This window comes from Heteronotia binoei, chromosome 8 (assembly GCF_032191835.1).
Source record: "Heteronotia binoei isolate CCM8104 ecotype False Entrance Well chromosome 8, APGP_CSIRO_Hbin_v1, whole genome shotgun sequence".
NCBI classification, from domain to species: domain Eukaryota; kingdom Metazoa; phylum Chordata; class Lepidosauria; order Squamata; family Gekkonidae; genus Heteronotia; species Heteronotia binoei.
The window spans coordinates 83715520-83735441 of NC_083230.1; the positions used below are offsets into that span (position 1 = coordinate 83715520).

General features: G+C 43.9%; 1 protein-coding gene across 1 annotated transcript in view; it reads left to right on the forward strand.

Annotated features, from left to right (window-relative positions):
* The first annotated feature begins 1320 nt into the window (after window positions 1-1320).
* Window positions 1321-19922, forward strand: part of CSNK1E (casein kinase 1 epsilon) — a 41969-nt gene continuing 23367 nt past the window's right edge. The window contains exons 1-4 of the mRNA XM_060245455.1: window positions 1321-1592; window positions 5682-5769; window positions 19459-19569; window positions 19754-19902. Of these exons, the coding sequence (XP_060101438.1) occupies window positions 5694-5769; window positions 19459-19569; window positions 19754-19902 (336 nt within the window). The 5' untranslated portion in view covers window positions 1321-1592; window positions 5682-5693. The remainder of the gene's footprint in view (window positions 1593-5681; window positions 5770-19458; window positions 19570-19753; window positions 19903-19922) is intronic.

A 19922-nucleotide genomic window follows, 5' to 3' on the forward strand; every position in this document is an offset into this window, starting at 1 on the left:
TGAAATAATACACGGATAGCATGTGAAATCCTATGTGAGAAAAGACTGTGTATGTCAGAGAGATGGAGGATGTCTCCAGGAATCAGTGTATAAAGTAGTATAATGGGACAAAAATGGTTTCTGTCTGGATCTCAAAACTGGCCTAATGAAACATGTTATACATATGTATTTGGAAGGCTTACTCCCAAGTAAGAGTGAATAGGATTACAGCCTTAATTGTGTGGTATTTCACTAGTTGCAGAGATAATGTTGAGAACAGAAATAAAGAGGAAAATAAAAGCAAATAAAGATTTATAATTTTACAGTGTTTTCGACTATAAGGACTGAGAGGAACATGCAATTTTAAGCCACTCTTGAGATGCCGTTAGTGTTACATTAGCAGCTTGATACAACGTATGATATGATGGCAAGAAATCTTGCTGTGTTCAGTAGGATTTGTGCATAAGCAAAATGTGGATAGACATCACTAATAAATTTGTGCACACGCTTAAGATGTGAGAGTCAGTTTGGTGTAGTGGTTAAGTGTGCGGACTTGTATCTGGGAGAATCAGGTTTGATTCCCACTCCTCCACCTGCAGTTGTTGGAATGCCCTTGGGTCAGTCATCAAGTTATCTCAGAGCTGTTCTCAAAACAGCAGTTTCTGTCAGAACTCTCTCAGCCCCACCTACCTCACACGGTGTCTGTTGTGGGGAAGGGAAGGCCCTCCTTCTCTTTCTTTTTCCTCTTCTGAACCCCCACAACTCCACCCCATCGGTACTTGTCCAGTAAAACATTACTGTTCTAATCTGGAAGTGTTTAACATCTACTTTTAATTTCATCTACAAAAATATAGTAAAAACCAATACACATCAATAACAAAAACAAAAACATCAGGTCACACATTTGGGATTTATTTAAACGTTCTGAGCAGTGCAGCTTCAGTCTGTGCATCCTTTCTGAACAATCAGTAACACTGAGGTTAGCAGCACTTACTCCTGGGTAAGCGTGTGTAGGATCACAGCTTTTTACTGCCTTTACCTGAACAATGGCAACATTACCGATGTTTGTGACCCATCTTTTCACAAAGCCAATTTCCTGACGTTGTGGATTCTGCATGTGTTTGTTGCACACTGCTGCAATGCATATATAGCACTGGGAAGCGTTTGTGTTTACAGTACTGTGTTGGCAGACTTTGGGGGGTGGAGGCGCGGGGGTGGGAGTGCGGGGTCTCCAGCGTTTGTTTATCCGCTTGGCGAGTGTGAACATGAAGAAATTGGAGAGTGAAAATAACAAAGCGCTGTCCCTTTAAACCTCAGAGGGAGGGCCCAGGGCTTTGTAGGATGACATCAGTGGGTTTGGCCCTGACACTCAATGGAAACTCAATGAGCGAGAGCCTGGGCTGTACACACACACGCACATACATACACGCACACTGCGAGGCTGAAGAGGAAGGAGGGAGGCAGTTGAGCAGAGAAGAAGGAAGCAGAGCGCTTGGAGCTGGGGACGGCCGCGGCAACCCTTTCCCAATCCTCCTTCATCCTTCCCTCGCCGGCTTCTTTCCCCCCTGACAGCCCCAGGAGCAGAAGCGGGAGAGAGGCTCCTTCCAGACAGGGTAAGTATTGGGGGGATCTGGCCTGTTCTTGGGGTACAAATCCGGGGGGAAAGGCGGCCCCTCCGTCTCTTTGTTTTTTTGCTGAGAGGAGGAGAAGGCTGGGGGAGGGGAAGGGGCTCCCTCGCTCCCACACAAGGAGAATTAGGTGACAGGTGGCTAAGACGGACCGAAGAGGGGGAGGACAAAAGATTTTGTGTTTTTAAAAAAGGGAAGACAAAGGCTCCCGCAGCAGCCCTCCCCGCCTAAATTTCAGAAGGACAGTTTTGGGGAGCCCCCCTCCCGCATACGTTCTTCTTTTGCCTTTGGCAGCTTCGCTGTCTTAAATGTTGAAATGGCTTCAATAATCGTTTTCCTTTGGGGGGGGGGTATCTGTATAATGTCCCTGTTTTTGGGGGGTCCACTGGGTTCCCCCCGCCTTCTTACGCTTCCCTTACTTAGTGTATGTGTGTAATTTTCAAACAATCAGCTGTGAGTAACGGATGCATTCCCCACCCTTCTTCTCTTCACCCCCAAACTGTTTGATTTTGGGGGTGCGTGATAGTCATCCTTGGATGTGTATTTGTGAGAGTGTAACCTCTAACAACAGGGTGTGCGTTAGAGGAGGGAGGGGTGTTATTGTAAATCTCTTGTCTCCTTTTGTGCACGGGGAAAGGTTGGGGTATTGTTGTGGAGGTGGGGGGGGGATCTGTTTAATTTTATCATTCATTCTGAGGTGTTGCTTTCTTGCCTGAGCTCGGAGGTTTGTGAGGAGAATAGAACAGGAAATAGAAGTTTTGTACCGTTTTGAATGGATCCCTGCCTTCTTCCTCCTGCAATGTAATATTTTTTTTCCAAAGGCATTTCCAGTGTTTTGGCTGAGGGTGGTTTAATTTTAAGTGATGCTTGTGGCTGAGTGATAAAAATGACATTATCAATTTTGATCTCTTTCTCTTCTTAGCGACTGCATTTGTTGTGTGCCTTTAGGTCCTCTTCTGTTCTTTTGGGGTAACTGTTCAGAAGGGGAGGAACAAATCTAATCTTGCATGCTGCTTTTAAAATTAACATATATTAATTTTAATATATATTTCTCTTTTCCCCTCCCTTTCCACCAGACACTGAAGCTAGAATTAAATGCTCTTCTCTCTCCCCCCCCTCACCATTCCTGCAACCCAACAGCATCCATTATATAGCTGGTCAGCTCTCATACAGTCTGGCCTGCCCTAGCCCTAGGTACTGTGTTCTTGGTTCTTAGCAGCTCAAGCAAGACTCGCAGAGTCCTCTTATTTACACTAATTGTTTGGTGGGAGGGCAGCGTTGGTTACTTGCCTGACCTTCCAGTCTGCATTGAAATGCTGGGATGTGTGTGTGTGTTTGAGTGTGTGAAAGGCTACTGTTTGTATATATGTTTTTTTCATGGAATTGTACATATTTATATAATGTATAGTAGGTCTGGGAGGGTGCATGCATATGGAGTTGGATGGGTTATAGCTTTTCTAGTGTTGTGAGTAAAGGGAATATTAATATAAGTATCCACTCATGCAGAGTGTCTGCATTAGGTCAACGTGTGGGACTTCTTTTTGGAAAACAGGAGACTTTGGTGGTCCTCTTGACTCCCTGGGGCTGATTATTTGGCTTGAGTAATATGCTTAGAGTAATATGCTTATTTCCCCCTCTTTCTGTCCTTGGGAGGTAGAGGTTGAGGCCTGAGACTAGAGAATGTTGTGTGAATGTAGAGAGGAAGCTAGTTTTCCCTCTGACTTGGAAGCAGTTCCTGAAGAGGCTTTGCCTTTGCCATGAGCTGATCTTGCTGCTGCCTCTGTGAACCTATCTGTATGCCCAAGGCTTTGCTTGCGGTATTAATTAATGCTCCACCCTATCCATGCTTATCAGGCAGTATGTCCCGTTGAACAAAGTAGTTTTTAAGACCATATATATTTAAAGATGTAGTGTGTGTGTGTGTGTGTGTGTTTGTCTTCTATTACTACCCCTCTGATCTTTCCTTGCCCTCTCACTGACTTTAGACTCTGAGCAACAGCCACAATTTTTCAGAGAGAGTTTTTGGGTTAGTCAGCTGGAGGGGTTGTGGCAAAGCTACCCAGGATACTCCAGAGGTAATCCATGGTACTTGTGTGGAAACTAAAAGGTCACTTACTAACTAGAGGGGAAAAAAACCCTTCCATGAACAGCTGGGCCCCTGAAGGCTGAGCCTGCAACTCTTTCATTGGATGGGTTATTAGCAATTCAGGCCCTCCTCTTGATGTCTGATCAAACTGTTCAGCAGAGCTGGCAGATAAATGGAGGACACTCCTAACCTTTAGGGACCTAGTATCTGTAGAGTAACTTCTGAAAAATTCCGCCTATAGCCAGCTTTTGTGCCGCTAATTATATAGCATGAGGAATATGTAACTGGTTTTGGATGTTGGGTCAAAGACACATGAGCAATTCTGCCCTCTGATTTATAGTCTTGTCCTCCTGGTCAGATGTCCTGTTTTGTTCTGGGTTTGGTTTCTAGGCTGGTACTACCATTGTATGATCTACTTGAGGGGTGGTGGTTTTGTGATCTCTTGCAAGTTTGTTTATGAGCTTTAAGTAAACATGACCTCTTTCTGCGTTCTTTGGATGTATGGAGCTGTGTGTTGTCAGGCTTGTGATAATTCTCTCGAAGCATTCAGGGAACATCTTGGTGTGTGTCTGTCATCTGCTCTTCTTGCTGCAGTCTGGTGATTAGTGATACTGGCAAATATGGGTTTGGGGGGTATGACCAGAACTGCACTTTACTGGGCTCGTTCTAGCATTCTTGCTTCTCCTGCAATGTGCCCTCTTAAGCAAAAGCATCCTCTTGTCTACTTAGTCTTCATCCATTCTTCCAAACAGCCCACCTGGTCAGGAGCAGAGCCTTCGTACAATGCTTTAATAATTGTGCTTTACATACATTACCATGCCATACAGTAGTGTCCTCTAAAAGGATCCTCCCCTCCTTCAGATAGCCCCTCATTATTTAAAAAGGGAAGGGAAAGCCTAAAGTGATGGCCCCCTAGAGCAGTGGCCCCCAACTTTTTTGGCACCAGGGACCGGTTTTGTGAAAGACAATTTTTCCATGGACCAGTGGAGGGGGCAGCATTGGGGGTTTTGCCACCCCAGGCTGCCCCCTTGCCTGTGCCCCATCACTGTCCCCCATGGGGGTCTTTAAATGGGAGGGGAGACTGGGGCTGTTTCTGCCACCTCCTTGCTAGGTGGCCAGGTGGTAGAAGGCCAGTCTGCCTCCCCCTCCCATTTAAAGACCTCCGCCAATCAGTTGATGGCCGGGGGTCTATAAATGAGGGGTAGGCTAAGGTCGCAGCAGTGCGGCTCCTTCTGTTGGCCCAGGCAGATGAAAGAGGCAGTGTAACTTTGCTCCAAGGCTGCCTCCTCTGCAAGGGGACGAAGCTTTGGAGTGAGGCCAATCTACCTCTTTCATCTGCCTGAGTCCCAAGTGGGTGAAAGGGGCAGTGGGGCTGCTCTGCCTTGCTCCACGGCCCAGTTGCTAGCAGACCACAGCCTGGTGGTTGGGGACCCCTGACCTAGAGGATATTGTTAGGAAACCTCCAGAACTCTGGTTGATGTAGGCGTACACAAACAAATTACTCGGCCTGTCCACACCACACATGTGATAAAGCTCATTTTATATGTATGTGGGGATATGGTAAACCTGGTGGCAAAGGCCTGTAGGTGAGTGACTTACAGAACAGCCTTCAGCAAAATTACACTCTTCTAAGTCCATTGAAGTCAATGGACTTAGCAGGGTGTAACTCTGTTAAAATCTGCACTGTTAGATCTGAGAAATAACAGTGAACAATGTGAAAATGTGACTGGCGATACTTGATATTGTATAGATCAGCAGTGTTAGGCATTGCAGTGTTAGGATTTGTATGTTTATGGGCTTTAGGACAGAAGATGAAGCCCAGTGGCCATTAGAGAGCCAAGGGCACACACTATATCTGGGTCTCAAAAAATTCTTATTGGAGGATGAATCTAGGCATAAATCTTGTCATCCTCATTTGGAAGCTGAATACATTGGTTTAGTTAACAGTTTCTAACTTTACTCTGTATGTCCTCTGTTTCATCCCTCAGAGCAACTGAACCATGGAGCTTCGAGTAGGGAACAAATATCGTCTGGGACGAAAAATTGGTAGCGGTTCCTTTGGAGATATTTATTTGGGTGAGTTTCTCTTAGCTGTGGGTGTTTTCTGACTTCTGCATCATCACAAAAGGGGCTGGAGGGGCTGGCTTGAAAGGTTCACTAGACCTGGAAGAGGCAGATCACCTCTTTCCAGTAGTTCTGAATTGAACAGTCATCTTTTGTGTGGTAATGGACAACAAGCTTGGCTCCTGAAGTAGTTTTTTTTTTATCCCGGTTGAGCCCTCCAATTTTAATCTTATAAAGGTAGTATGGTGGGGTTTGTCCATAACTTTAAGGGGAAAGGCACTTTACTACATAGTCTTTTGAATGATGTATATAAAGTACATATCTGGATGCAAGTACCAGAATACATGTATCGCGTTACTGAGAAGCTGTTTCTGCTAGATTGCAGGCACCTTATGATGAAGTCTGGCCAGTTTTGATGGAGACAGTTTGTGTGACTTCATAAGCTTCTGAATTCTAGAGTTCTGTAGAATGCTTTTAGAAGACATCAGTTGGCCACTTTTGGTATAAAATACGCTGAGTGAGTTGTGATATAAAAGATGGTTTTGGGGAAATGAGGGTTGTCAAAGGAGTAAGCTTGTGGAAGTTGCTGACTACAAATGGCTGTGGAGCTGTTGCTTATACATCTTTGCCATGTAGTCAGGACTGGAAAGACTTTCTGTGAAAACCTGCCTGTCAGGGAAGCATTGCTTCTTGGGAAATGCCCTCAACAATATGAGGACTGACTGAAATTATGTTAGTGGCTTGACTTCCATATTAAAAAAAAAAAAACCTCTGGCAGTCTTTGTCCTCTGTGCATAACCTATAACTTTGTTCCGTTTAGCTCATCTGAATTTCATCTGTTGTTTTTTGTCTCACTTTTATGTTGTCTACTTAAAGATGTGCCCAGAAACAAATAGAGTCTTCTAGGTGTGGCCTTCCTGCCCAGTGCTGCAGTGAAAAAGGGCTACCCTGAGTGTTCTGTAACATGATGCCAATGTGTTACATGGCCTCCCTCCCATGTAGCTGGCTTTCCCCATCATCCAACCCTGTATCACATTGCAAATGCCATCTCCAGTTTGCAGTCTGGCATCGCTACAAGATTTGCCAACTTCACTGTTCCCCAGATTCCTTTTCTGGAACACAGAGACATCATTTCTGTGCTGTCCTGCCTTAGCATTTCAGTTGGAATCTTTTCTTTGTGCTGGAGTTGTAATCTCAATTTTCTTGAATCCTGATGGGGGTGTATCAAGTTAATATTTTCCTCACCCATGGCAGGTAGATCCAGACTTTCCTTCTCTAGCACCACTGATGCAGTGCTTGGGGTAGTTGTATTCTTTTATGTTGAGCGTCTCCCCCTTATGCTGCTGTTTTCGTTTTGTCCTGATATGTCTAAGCTTCTGGCTTCCACTCTCTACAGAATAGATCTCTATGCTGTCTCACAAGCTTACATGGTATTTCCCCTTTTTGTATCCTCGTCCTTCCCCATCTTTCCTCAGCTGTTAGGTTTATGTCTCCCTCTTTCAAAGATTCAGGGCAGTTTTATGTGGAATTTTCCCCATTTTATCCTCAGTTTCGTGGGGTGGGATAGACTGAGTGTGAACTTAATGGGTGAACAGGAATGGGAGCCTTCTCAGTGGTTACCCAGAGAAGCCGATCTGATCTCCTGTTTATGAGTTTCCAAAAAAATTGCCAAGACATGGCTTTTTAGACAGGTTCTTCTGGAGTAACTTTACATCTGTACTACCAGATAATGGTATTGCTTTAAACATTTTATTTTAACTTTGTATTGATTTATGAAAGTTGCTTAAAGGTTATCTTGGTGAGCTAAAACTGGATGTGAAGGTTGAAGTAAGTTTATTTATTTATATTTTATCTTATTTTGCTTATAATCCACCTTCCCCGCAAAGCAGGCTCAGGGCAGGTAACTTCAGAAGTCAAACAATTAAAATGATTAAATCAGATTACAGTTTCATTATGGAATGGCTAAAAATGCAGACAAAACTTAAAACTAGCTTTTAAACTCGGCTTAAGAAACTTTGCCTCAACAGTAATGACCTATCAGTCCAAAAGCCCATTCAGATCCTAGTCGCTGGAGTGAAGGGGGGAGGGCTAACAGCAAGTGATGTCCACCACCTCAACTAAAGGCCTGGCAGAAGAGCTCTGTTTTGCAGGCCCTGTGGAACTGGAGCAGGTTCTGCAGGGACCAGATGTCCAAGGACAGCCCATTCCACCAGGCAGCAACCAAGGCCAAAAAGGCCCGAGCCCTAGTCGAGGCAAGTTGGATGTCTCTGGAGCCAGGGACCACCAGAAGGTGTTGGGTTGCTGATCTTAAATACCTATGGGGCTCATATGGGGAGAGGCAGTCCCAAAGGTATGCTGGACGTACAGGGAAAATTTGAATCCCAGTGTCTTGGTCCAGTGTTCTGCTCATAGTATCAAACTGGATTTGGTTCTGTCTGTCAAGTTCCTTCATTTCAACAGTCAATCCAGCACAGTTGGTTCTGTTCCATCATTGCTCTACAATGCCTGTATCTCTTCCCCCCCCCCACCTCAACTACCTATCTATCCCACTTATATTAATCCTCCATCAATTCCCCAATGGGGAACCATAGTGGCCTACAACATTTTCCCCTTCATTTTATCCTTACAGTCACCCTGTGAGTTAGATAAGGCTGACTGTGTGTGGTGTCCCAAGGTCACCCAGCAAACTTCCTTGGAAGAGCAAGGATTGGAACCTGGGTCTTCCTGATCCTAGTTCAATGCTTAACCACTACACCATGCTTAAATTCAGGGCTTTTTTTGATCAGGAATGCACAGGAACACAGTTCCAGCTGGTTTGGTGCCAGGGAGTGTGGCCTAATATGCAAATGAGTTCTTGCTGGGCTTCTTCTACAAAAGGCCCTATCTGTAACAATGATGATGTCAGGGGGTGTGGCCTAATATGCAAATGAGTTCCTGCTGGGCTTTTTCTGACAAAAAAAGCCTTGCTTAAATTTGTAATCTGACAACTGGTGTTCACTCAGCTCTGCTTTCTCCCAGCACTGCCCCCCCCTACACTTGGGCTGGACTACTCTGGCCTCTTTTTTCTCTTCCCTTCTAGCCAGCTGTTCTTTCTTTTTTTTCCTCACTCCACATCCACCTACTCCTCCCAAGTGCTAGTGCCTTCAAGCTCTCCACCATGTTCTTTTCTGGTCTCTTTTATACCTGTTGCTTTCTCCACCTCTCTTCCTTGCTGCTTTCATGCTGAATTCTCCCAGCCACTTAGACCTTTCCAGAGCTTCTAGAGCCATGTCTTTCTTAGGCCTCCTTTGGTCAGGTTCACCCAGGTGTGGCAGATGGTGCAATTCCCAACTGAGGAGCTTGGCAGCAGGAGCCACACACCTGGCCCAACCATCCAGCAGGTCCCCAGACCTGGTTATATTGACTATTCTCTGTCAGCCCTCCTTGACTGCTGTGAAGGATAGACTATTGTGTGGCTTTCTCCCTTGAGCTCTGGGAGCTTGAGTAAGGATCTGGCTGGGACATGGGCTCAGGCAGGCAGCTACACCTGCATTACCAAAGGTCAGTGTCGGTTTCACTGTGTTCTACTTTGCTGGTATTGCAGCAGCAATTTTAATTGGGCCGCTGCAGTACCAGCAAAGAGGGTCGCTATGGAGCTGACATAGCACTCTGGTAACGCACGTTATCACAGTGTTTGGTGACTGCATTTCTAGTGCAGGAAGCACGTACAGCCTTGAAGATTGTGTGCCCAGTTGCAAAATAATTTTGCCAGGCTTTTAAAAAGTTTTACTGTCAATATGTAGATTGTAAACATATCTTTTAAGGTTTTGTTTTTGTTTCAGTTTTCCTATTCTGAGTTTTGGAATCCTAGAAACTCAGCTTCCTGGGTACGTTAATTTAGCAAGCTTTTAAAAAAATTAGCATTGGATGAATTTGAAGTGTACTTGGCTTTCCAAAGATCAAGGTTCTCATTTCATCCAGTTGTCACCTAGGGTTCCAGGTCCCTTCTAGCCACCTTTGGGGGGGCAGGGGGTAGGGTTGCCAGATTCAGGCAGGGAAACTCCTGGAGATTTGGGGGTGGAGCCTAAGGAGGACAGGGACCTCACTGGGTATAGTAGTATAGAGTCCAGCCTTCAAAGCATCCATTTTATCCAGTGAAAGTGATCCTATAGTCTGGAAATTAGCTGTAATTCCAAGGGATCCCTGGGTCACACCTGGCGGATGACATCACTATATGTCACCCCAAATTTACCCGGGTTTCAACATGGGGTGTTTGAAAGTGGAGCATGTGACTTAGTCACCAGTCTTCTCTTGCTGACTGCCTGCACTTGTTCTTTTGTCGCTTGTAGGTGTCCTTGGTTCATCTCCTTGGACCAGTAAATAATATAAAAATCCTTTTTTAAATTGCATGTTTCTTTTAATGGTGGGGGAATGCTTACATGTACTGCTCCTCTGCTATACTACTGCAAGTAGTATGCTGAGTGAAGCAGTTGGCTGGATGGCTTAGTACATGCCCTTTTCTGCATGTGTTTATTGAACCAATTTTCTCAGAATGCCAATTGGATTGTGTGTATTGGACTGCAGAGGCTTAATCTCAGCGAGTGGTCATTCTGTTGTTTGGCAGGATCTGAGATTGGAAATTAGTGTTGGGAGATCAGGCTTACATTGGGTGATGAGAGACAGAGACAATATTGGGCCCCTTTTGCTTTCTTTGGTTCTGTGATTCAGTAGGTCTTGCAAACACATGTCTGGAATGTAGAGGCTTTTCTGGGAGTGAAGATTGTTTTGTTTAGGAGACTCAGCTGCGCAACACTAGCTGAACTGGAGTGGGGGTGGGTGGAGGAGAGAGGGGGCTGTGAGTCTCAGACACTGGAGCTGCTGCAGATTAGGAAATGTGGTGGCAGACCAAAGACTTTAACAGCAGGAGTTGCTGCTACAGGCTGGAATTGAGGTGTCTTGGATTGAAGGGGGGGGGGCAGTGAATATGGATAGAAACGATCTGAAGCCAAAGGCTGTTTGTTTTGCAGAGCATGTTGGGAAACTGGTGATATCTGCTTGGATAGTTCCTGGTTGCATGCCCCTCCCTCAGGGAGACGGAGATGCATTCTCTTTGTTTCCCAGCCTGTTAACTCTGTCTCTTCCTGCCTGACTTCACCCATCTGCTCAATTCCATCTCCCCCCTCCCTTTACCACTTGGTAACAAAAATGACAGGGTGGGAGAAGGAAGAGGCCGATGTTGCTGTGCTTTTGACTGTGAATAGATGTGGGGTGGGGTAACAGGTCTGTAACTTTAAAATTTCTAAGAGTCCCTTGTGAAATGTGCCATTTTCATTTAGGTTGGTGAACATTAATTTGTTTGTAAGACTACCCCACCCAATATGAGCAGTTTGAAACAAATGGATTCTGAAACATGCAGCCCACACAGTTGGGTGAGGGAGGGGGGAATGCTGCGTAGGATTGTTGATTTCCAGATCTCTCAGATCCCTGAAGCATAAGGTCTCTAGTTTTTACATCATTATGAAATGTCACAAAGAATGAGACTGCTTCTAGGGACTCTTCAGAGGCTTGATTACTGCATAATCCTATTTGCAGTGAAGGCTACTTTCCTTCAAATCTACATAAGGTGATGAAATGTGGATTCTTAAGGATTTAAGTCTGGGGTGGGGAGGGTACAAAGTGTATTCCTTTTATGTCTTGTATTTGAATACTCTGTGCTTTGTCTTTTAAATCAGACATTTGGGGTGGGGTATTCTATCTAGTATAAATGATTTGGTGGGGATTTGAGAAAGAGTTGGCTGAGGAACTACACTGATGAAGATAGAAGGAAGCTTTATAAACGTACATTTCCTGCATAAATTCTGAATGCAAAAGCTTCCAAGGTGGGTTATATACAAGTAGTAGTAAAATCATAATTAAAGCAGCCAGTAAAAATCAATAATAAGCAAAAATTTGCAGCAGATTGTAACATCAATTGGTAGAAGCCAATTATCAGCAGAGAAATTAGTAAGTAAACAGAGGAAGGTGTCTGTATTTGTAGGGTAAGACTTCCAACTTGGCATAATCAACCATAAAGCTTGAGTGAACAAGCGAGCTTCCAGTGCCTAAAACTAGCCAAGCTGTGTACAGTTGAGTATCTATGGGGAAGAAGTTTCAAAAGCAAAGTGCCCCTGCAACTAGGGCTCCATCACCTGAAGCTGAGGGCCACATAGCAAAGGGTCTCTGCCCAAGTTCTTACCTGAGGGGGCAGGCTTAATTTAGAGCATGATGTCTTTTTAAGTATCCTGGTTCCAAACCAGCACTATGAATTGTGCCCAGAAGTGAATAGGCAGCCATTGCAGGTCTCTCAGGATTGGTGAGAGAGATTTGCAGTAGTTTGTGCTGCATGCATTTTTTGTCACTTCATTTTTGCACTGCTTGAAGACTTCTGAACAGTCTTTAAATGATGTTCCATAGAGAGCATGATGAGAGAGTGCATTCTCGATGTGATTGGGTCCTAGATGATCTAGTAATGCCTGTAAGGAAAGGGTGCTGATGGCATTCAGACTGAAATCAGGTAAAGGTACTATATGCTTCAGAGGAGATCTGAGCCTCCTTTGCAGTATCTTCACTGCTGAATAATGGGGAAGTCTTTGCAGTTAGAAAAAGCAGTGCAGAAGACAGTGGAGATAACATTTGGTAGGACAAAGGGATATAGAGCCGTATGTTTGTGAAGATGCTCTTGGCATTTGATGGCTGAAATTTCTGTGGTCCTTGTTCCAGCATTGTCGCCTGCAATTCTGTTTTAATACTGCACACACAGTTAGCCTGCGGCACAGTTGCTACAAATACCTCATGCAACAGGAACATGTGACATGATTTGAAAGGCACGTGAGGGGTTGTAGTCTAGTCTGGTTATGAAAAGACAGGTGTGTGTACTTGCCTGCCTCTCCTGCACTGTGCTGCTGCCTGTTCCCTGGACCAGGAGATCAGAGGGGGGAAATCACTTAAAAGCATGTAGACTTTGTGGATACTGTACTTCTGGAATGACACCATCTCCCACTTCAGATCTGACTGTGATGCACCTGCCAAAAAACTTGGCCACCATCTTCTTACCCATTGTTAATACCTTGGATCTTGCTCACATCTATCCTGTTAACCTAGCTGATCCTCCTTTCAAATCCTGTAGATGACAAAATCCTCAAATAAAGGTGTTTAGAAAAGTGTACTGATTTAAGTATGCAAGATAAGTAGGTGTGCATAATCAGAGGCTATGGTCTCCTTGGAAATGAATTAGAATTTTGTATGACTTTTTATGAGCAGAAACCTCTTTGCAGGTATTAGGCCTTCATTTTGGAGGACAGATACTTTCCCACATTCAGTCCTTGTATCACTTGTAGGATTGTAGACCTGCTCACAAAAATACCTTGTATGTGGCCACTGATGTTATAAATGGATTCCATTTTTCCTGAGTCTGCAGACAACAAACCTGAACCAGTGACTCAGATGTCAGCTCCTGTGTGCTCTCAGTCTCCCTACCTCCCAGCTAATCTCATTGGAGTTTTGGCTCTAAAGCCGAGTGACAACACTCCTTAAATGTCAGCATTAACTTTGGTTTGCTGATGATTTTAACAGATGGAATGAGAATCAGCCCCTTGGGAGAGGTAGGGAAGAGGACAAGGAGTTCCTAACAGAGGAAGAAACAAACTGGAGAGAAAGAAGGGACTGTGAAGATAAAGAGAAACCAAAAGGAGCCCGAGACATGGGTGGATTGTATAATGCCGGTCCTAAGGGGGACGTACCTCCTAATGAGTAATGCAGGACGTGATGATAAGATAATGGCTGGGTATTTAATAAGCAAAACATGCATTATGTAAGGGCCATGTTCCATCTGTCTTGCCCAAGCAGAGGTGTTCTTCTGTGTACTGAATTGGAGTATCCTTGTCTTAAGTGTACGCCTAGCCCTAAGGGCTGCAACAACTAGAATGGAATACCACAGCTTTGCCTTAACAAAGTTCACGGGCAGGGTGGTAATGCTTGGGTGAGTCTGTGTTTCCTGTCCTCTGAAGACATGTCCAAGTGATTGCATTTTTTTTTTAAAAGCTTCCTGTTCTTTTGGTACACCCAATCATTTTATATTTCCAATTTGTTGTGGTGGTCGTTTTCTTTCTTCCCTCCTGAGCCAAAATATTGCTAATAGTGCTGCAGCAGGAGTTTGGGATTTGTTTCTTCTTTGTTCATCTTGCGGTTCCTCTTTACAGCCCTTTGTTGTCACTTAACGCTTATAAGAGGAAATGGATGTTCATTTTCATCAGCCAATCCAGCTGTGTAGATAAGTACCAGAGTCTTACTAGCTTGCATGCCCATGATTAATTTCTGAAGGCAGGTGCTGGGATTCAATCCTGTCTGAAAGCCTTTCTTCCTAATCCCAGATGTGGAGGGGTAGGCTGTAGTCTCTCACTGGATCCAGATAACTATGTGGCTGATGCATAGAGGTTGCTGCTCTTTATTCGATGTTTTTCATAGCAGACTTTGAGAAATGAATGCAGGGTTCCAGGAATGGGCCCAATCTGAACTCTATCCTGCCTTCCTTGCCTACACATGTGTGTTTCACAGGATAGCTTTTATCAGTTGATATAGGGTGAATGGATTTAGTTCCAGGTTGCATTTGGGCTGCTGAAGATCCTGATTGGCTTTTTTTAGCCTTGGAAGTTCACATCATCTTGTGATTGTGATTCTGTCCATATATTCTTAATCTTTAGGGTTTGTAGAAACTTTCGGGCTCAAGTGCCGTGTTCTACTTGAGAAAGTTTTCCTTCCAGACGTTTCGTTCTCAGCTGGAAGGAAGGAAAACTTTCTCCAGTAGAACACGGCACTTGAGCCCAAAAGATTCTACAAACCCTAATGATGTTACCAGCTGTGAAAACCTGAAATCTTTGATATTCTTAATCTGATAGTAAAATTTGGGAAGCACCAGAACTACACAATAGCCTCTGGAGAGCCAGTTTGGTATAGTGGTTAAGTGTGTGGACTGTTACCTGGGAGAACCGGGTTCGATTCCCCACTCCTCCGCTTGCATCTGCTAGCATAGCCTTGGGTCAGCCATAGCTCCGGCAGAGGTTGTCCTTAAAAGGGCAGCTGCTGTGAGAGCCCTCTCCAGCCCCACCCACCTCACAGGGTGTCTGTTGTGGAGGAGGAAGGTAAAGGAGATTGTGAGCTTCTCTGAGACTCTTTGGAGTGGAGGGCGGGATATAAATCCAATATCTTCTTCTTATATTCTTTCCTCTTGATGTTTCAATCTGGGAAGGTGACTAAATATTGCCATGTTCTGTTTGCTTCTCCACTCCTCCCCATCCTGTGTGGGGGGGGGGGGTGTGTGCATGTGTGTGTGAATTCTGAAACAGAGTGGATTGGCTAAACTGCTGCTTGTTTGAATATTTTTTTCTGGGTATTCTTTTTCCATTAACCAATATCTGAAACTGAGCTGTACTTCCAACTATCAGACACTTAAAATGTTTTTTCCTGTTGGTCCCCAAGGAATATATAAAACAACCATTTAAAATGGCATTGGCGTAAAATAATAACTTCAACGCTCTGAAGTTACACAGAACAAACCTCAGCAGATAATCATAAAAATAACATCTAATGAAACACAGCTAAATCTGCGGAGAAGCAAAACTGTGTTTGTGGTACCTGAAAGATAAGACAGCCCTGATGGATGTATTTGAGAAGAGAATTCTGTAGCTGGGTTCCACCTGCAGAAAAAGATAGTCATCTACCCAGGCCTCTGATTCAGTGGGAGCTCACAGGAGCACAGCTCCTGAACCTTTCTGAGAGTTCCACCTCCTTGTCCATTGAATAGTAGGTGCAGCTGCATAACAATGCCTGGATGAGCTCCACCACCTATTTTTCTACAAAACGACCCCTGCATACACCTTGCCTCGACTTGGGGAGGGGGGCACCTGGCATAGGGTCTAGGTAGAAGATCTTAACTGTATTCTATCTTATGATTTATGTTCAGGGTTGAGAACGGTGGCATTGGCTGCCAAAGGCTGCCTAAAAATAAGTTTAGGTCAAAAGTGGACTCTGTATTTTCCTGATAGCTTTGTTCAACTATGGAATACAGTACTAGGCAAAAATATCACCACTATAACCTTTTTTCCCAACACACTTGTAGCTCTGTAGTTACATAGGTTATTGGTGGAAGATGCAGTGCCTAGTGAAATCTGTACACAGAAGCTCCTGAGGATTTTCATTTGCCAGGGATAAGGTTGTGACATTTGTAGTAGCTCTTTACCCTCTTCTTTGTCTAGTAGAAGGAGCCCTTTGGCACAGAGTGGTAAGCTGCAGTACTGCAGTCCAAGCTCTGCTCATGACCTGAGTTCGATCCCAGCAGAAGCTAGGTTCAGGTAGCCAGCTCAAGGCTGATGCAGCCTTCCATCCTTCCGAGGTCGGCATAAGGTTATGCTTCCTGTCTTGCCTCAGTAATGAGATCACCAGAGGAATGTGGGGTAAGATGGGGGCTATCCCTGTTGTCAAAGAAACTGGGCCAATGTTCCACGAGTATGGTTCCCTTGGCAACAAGGGACTTTCTTTTCCTTGCACCAGTGTAGATTAGAGGCAAAGCATTGTGGCTTTTTTGCATTCACTGGTGTCATTACATTGTTAAATCTGGCTATGTGGCGCTGTTATACCATCATGACCCCTACATGATCCCTGTGAAGAAGAAAGCCTGGATTAAAAATAAAAACAAAGCCAGGGCACCAAAGTAGTGGCAGCAAAACAGGGAAGGAGAGCTGCTAACTGCTGCAAATGGCAGCAAAAAAGTTGCTGCTAGAATTTCAGTGTTTTGTTCCCCCTAGAAGCTCTTATTTAGCCTCAAAGTAGAGAGTAAAAATTTTGTGCTGCCCTAATTTTCAACTTTGTTAAATATTTGAAAATATGTACTATATTGGCTACTAGTAAGATCCTCACCAAGAAAGCTAAATTTGGCTACAAAATAAATGAAGCATACTTTGCATCATTCTGGAGTTGTGCAGAGCTACTGATGCTCACCACCACAATTACTACAAAGGCTGCTTCCAAGAGTCATTATCCACACACATTCAGGCCTATCTTCAGCAGTTTGTTAGCTCTCAATAACTGTGATTAAGTCTCTAAATATGAGAGCTGAGGTTCTCAAGATGCATTCTGTGTGCCATGCTGAAATCTCCATTTTATTCTAAAACGTAATGGACAACTGTTGCACAGAATGCATAATATTCTGATCCTAGGAAATTCTGGGACAGTCTTGAGTTGAAGTGCTGATTCATTAGTAAGGCTTTTGGCAAACCCAGATTCTTTATCCAGAGTGAGTTAACTTTCTGTCCATGTCACGAAACTATTTTAAACAGCTGATCATCTTGAAAAATATTCTAAATCTCTTAAAAAACAAACAAACACCTTCATGGCCTCAGATGCCTTCCAAAAATGAGTCTAGAGTTCTACTGGGGAGTGCTGCACAGCGTGGACTCCATTCCTTTTAAATGACAACTCAAGCTGCTGGTAGAAGCAGAATCCAGAGCCTCTCCAGCAGATCAGAAACCCTGCAGAGGTTCTTATGCATGGCCTTTTGTTAGCAGCCTAGTCTATTCTTAATGTAAGCAAAGAAGGAACAATATGATGGGGTAATAGGGTTGCCAGCTCTTGGTTGGGAAATATCTGGGGATTTTGGGGGTGGGCTTGGAGAAGGGACTTCAGCAAGATATAATGCCATGGAGTCCACCCTCCAAGGCAGCCATTTTCCCCAAGGAAATGATCCTGAACATTTGGAAGTCAATTATAATAGCAGGAGATCATTGGCGACCTAGTAATAGTGGTGTGTGCCCTGAGAGGGATATGTTGGAGCATGGGTAGTATGGACTAGCTTTGTGCCTTAGGAGGAGGTGTAGAAAGCTGAGGGCTCAGAACTGAGTGGTGTTCATACTGCTGTTTGAGGTGGGTGGTTTAAATGCAACTAGCTCAGAGTGTCATTTGAACAGAGTAGACCTCCAACTGCTGTAGAATATGGCTGCTCGCCATATTGTCTGAGGTGGAATGTCATGATCATATCCATCAACCGCATTGACTACCAGTGGACTTCCAAATTCAATTCAAGATGCTGGTATTAATCTTGGGTTGTATTTATTAACTTTGCTGTCGATCACCTTCAGTGCACAGAGGTGAGATGTAAATCTCAAAATAACATATATTCGAAACCTTGTGACTGGCTCACTGATAATTGTTTAGGGGGAAGAGCCTGCTTACTTAAGGCTTGGAATGGCCCAGCGATACTTTCCAAATGACAGGAATCTTTTTGGCTGGTCTTGTGCGGCATAATTAGAAATTCCTGTTTATCTTGTGACCCCTAGGAAAGTTATAACACATCCTGTATATGGGTTTAAAGGGACGTGTACTGCTCTAAAACAGTTTCTGGTTTGGCTGGCTGCTAAATTTGGCTGCTGCCTTCCCAACATCTAATTAAATGAGAAATAAAATTGTATCTTCCGTATGTGTCTGTGTGTAGAAGTCCCTGTGTCGTTTCCCTTCAGTGTTCTTGAACTGATACACAGGATTGGTGCGTGTGTATGATTACATTTTAGTAACTGCTCGGAAGTGTGAAAGAGTGATTACTAAATAGGTAGGACAAATGAGATAGTATGACTTTTAAAAAGTGCTTGGTCTGTGAATGATTTCACTGCATAACAATATCCACGTTCTTTGGAAGTAGCATTGCTGTGTTATCTCAGGAAGTGATGTGCGTGAACAGGAACTACTCACCCAGAAGAACTCCCCTGCTGGTAGAATTCTGATTCACAGCCTTCACCAAGCAGATTTCTTTTGTTGCATGGCCATGAAATATGTGTTCCTTACTTCTCCAGGGTGGTGATCTGCTACCAGTCTCTAGTTGTGATCGTTTTCACTGAATTACTGTGCTGCTTAATGTCTTATTCTTTTCTGTAATATTTATTTCTGGATTTAAATTGGCACATTGCTGCTTTTTATTTTCTTTTTTATTGGGTTTTATTAATGGCTCAGTTGATATTTATGGCTTTTTAAAGAAATGTTTTTGGTTCTTCCTTTTAGCCTAACAGTGTTTCATGGTAGTTCTATATTGCCTCAGAATTTTATTTATTGAGAGCTTGGGTTACAAATATTAACTGTTTGCCTTCTCAAGATGTTTGTCCATTGCATCCTTAGGAATGGCTTGTTTTACATGTGCTGTCACTTAAATGTCTCCTGTTGCTGTCTCATAATTACTTACAAATGATCCTTGATTGATAATGAACATGCTAAAACATTTGCTACACCAAATAACTTACATTGTTTGAGTGCAATCTGTGGTTTGAGACTCTGAGGGCAGAGTAGTAGTTAGCTCTTTTCGCGCAAATATATATTGGTAAGTGTATTTTATGCTGGTCTGTGGCTTTGAAAACAATATCCATGAACACTTCCATTGGCTATAAATTTCTGTTTTTTCCGTGCTTGAATTCACAAAGTGGTTTTGTTCCCCAAATTTATGAACACCAGCACTTTCAGATTTCTTATGAGGCCAGAATTTTAAATTCATAAATACCTGGCAAAGTAAAAATACTGCGAGTAGAGTTTTCCATGGTGGCTAGAATAATTGGGACCTGTGTTCTTGCAAAATGCATTTCCTTGAAGGTGACTGCCTTGACCCAGGAATGTGTGGTGATTATTATTTTTTTGTTGTCTGTTCCTATGCAGGTGCCAATATAGCCACAGGAGAAGAGGTAGCCATTAAGTTGGAATGTGTCAAAACCAAGCACCCACAACTCCACATCGAAAGCAAATTTTACAAGATGATGCAGGGAGGTGGTAGGTTCATAGAAGAACAACATTGTATTCAGGAATGATACAGCAGAAGCTGTTCTTGAATGTTGTTGGGTATAGGGGAGAGCAGGATGGTTTGGGACCTGGTGTCTTATGCCTGCCTCTCTCCTGAGTCCTAAGGGGTGTGCGTGTGTTTTCTCTCCCACCCCTGCCATTTGGTCCTTTTTAGTGGGTATCCCTTCCATTAAGTGGTGTGGTGCAGAAGGAGACTATAATGTGATGGTGATGGAACTTCTGGGACCCAGCTTGGAGGACCTCTTCAACTTCTGCTCTCGCAAATTCAGTCTCAAGACTGTTCTGCTTCTGGCAGATCAGATGGTGAGTTATCCTGAAAAGCT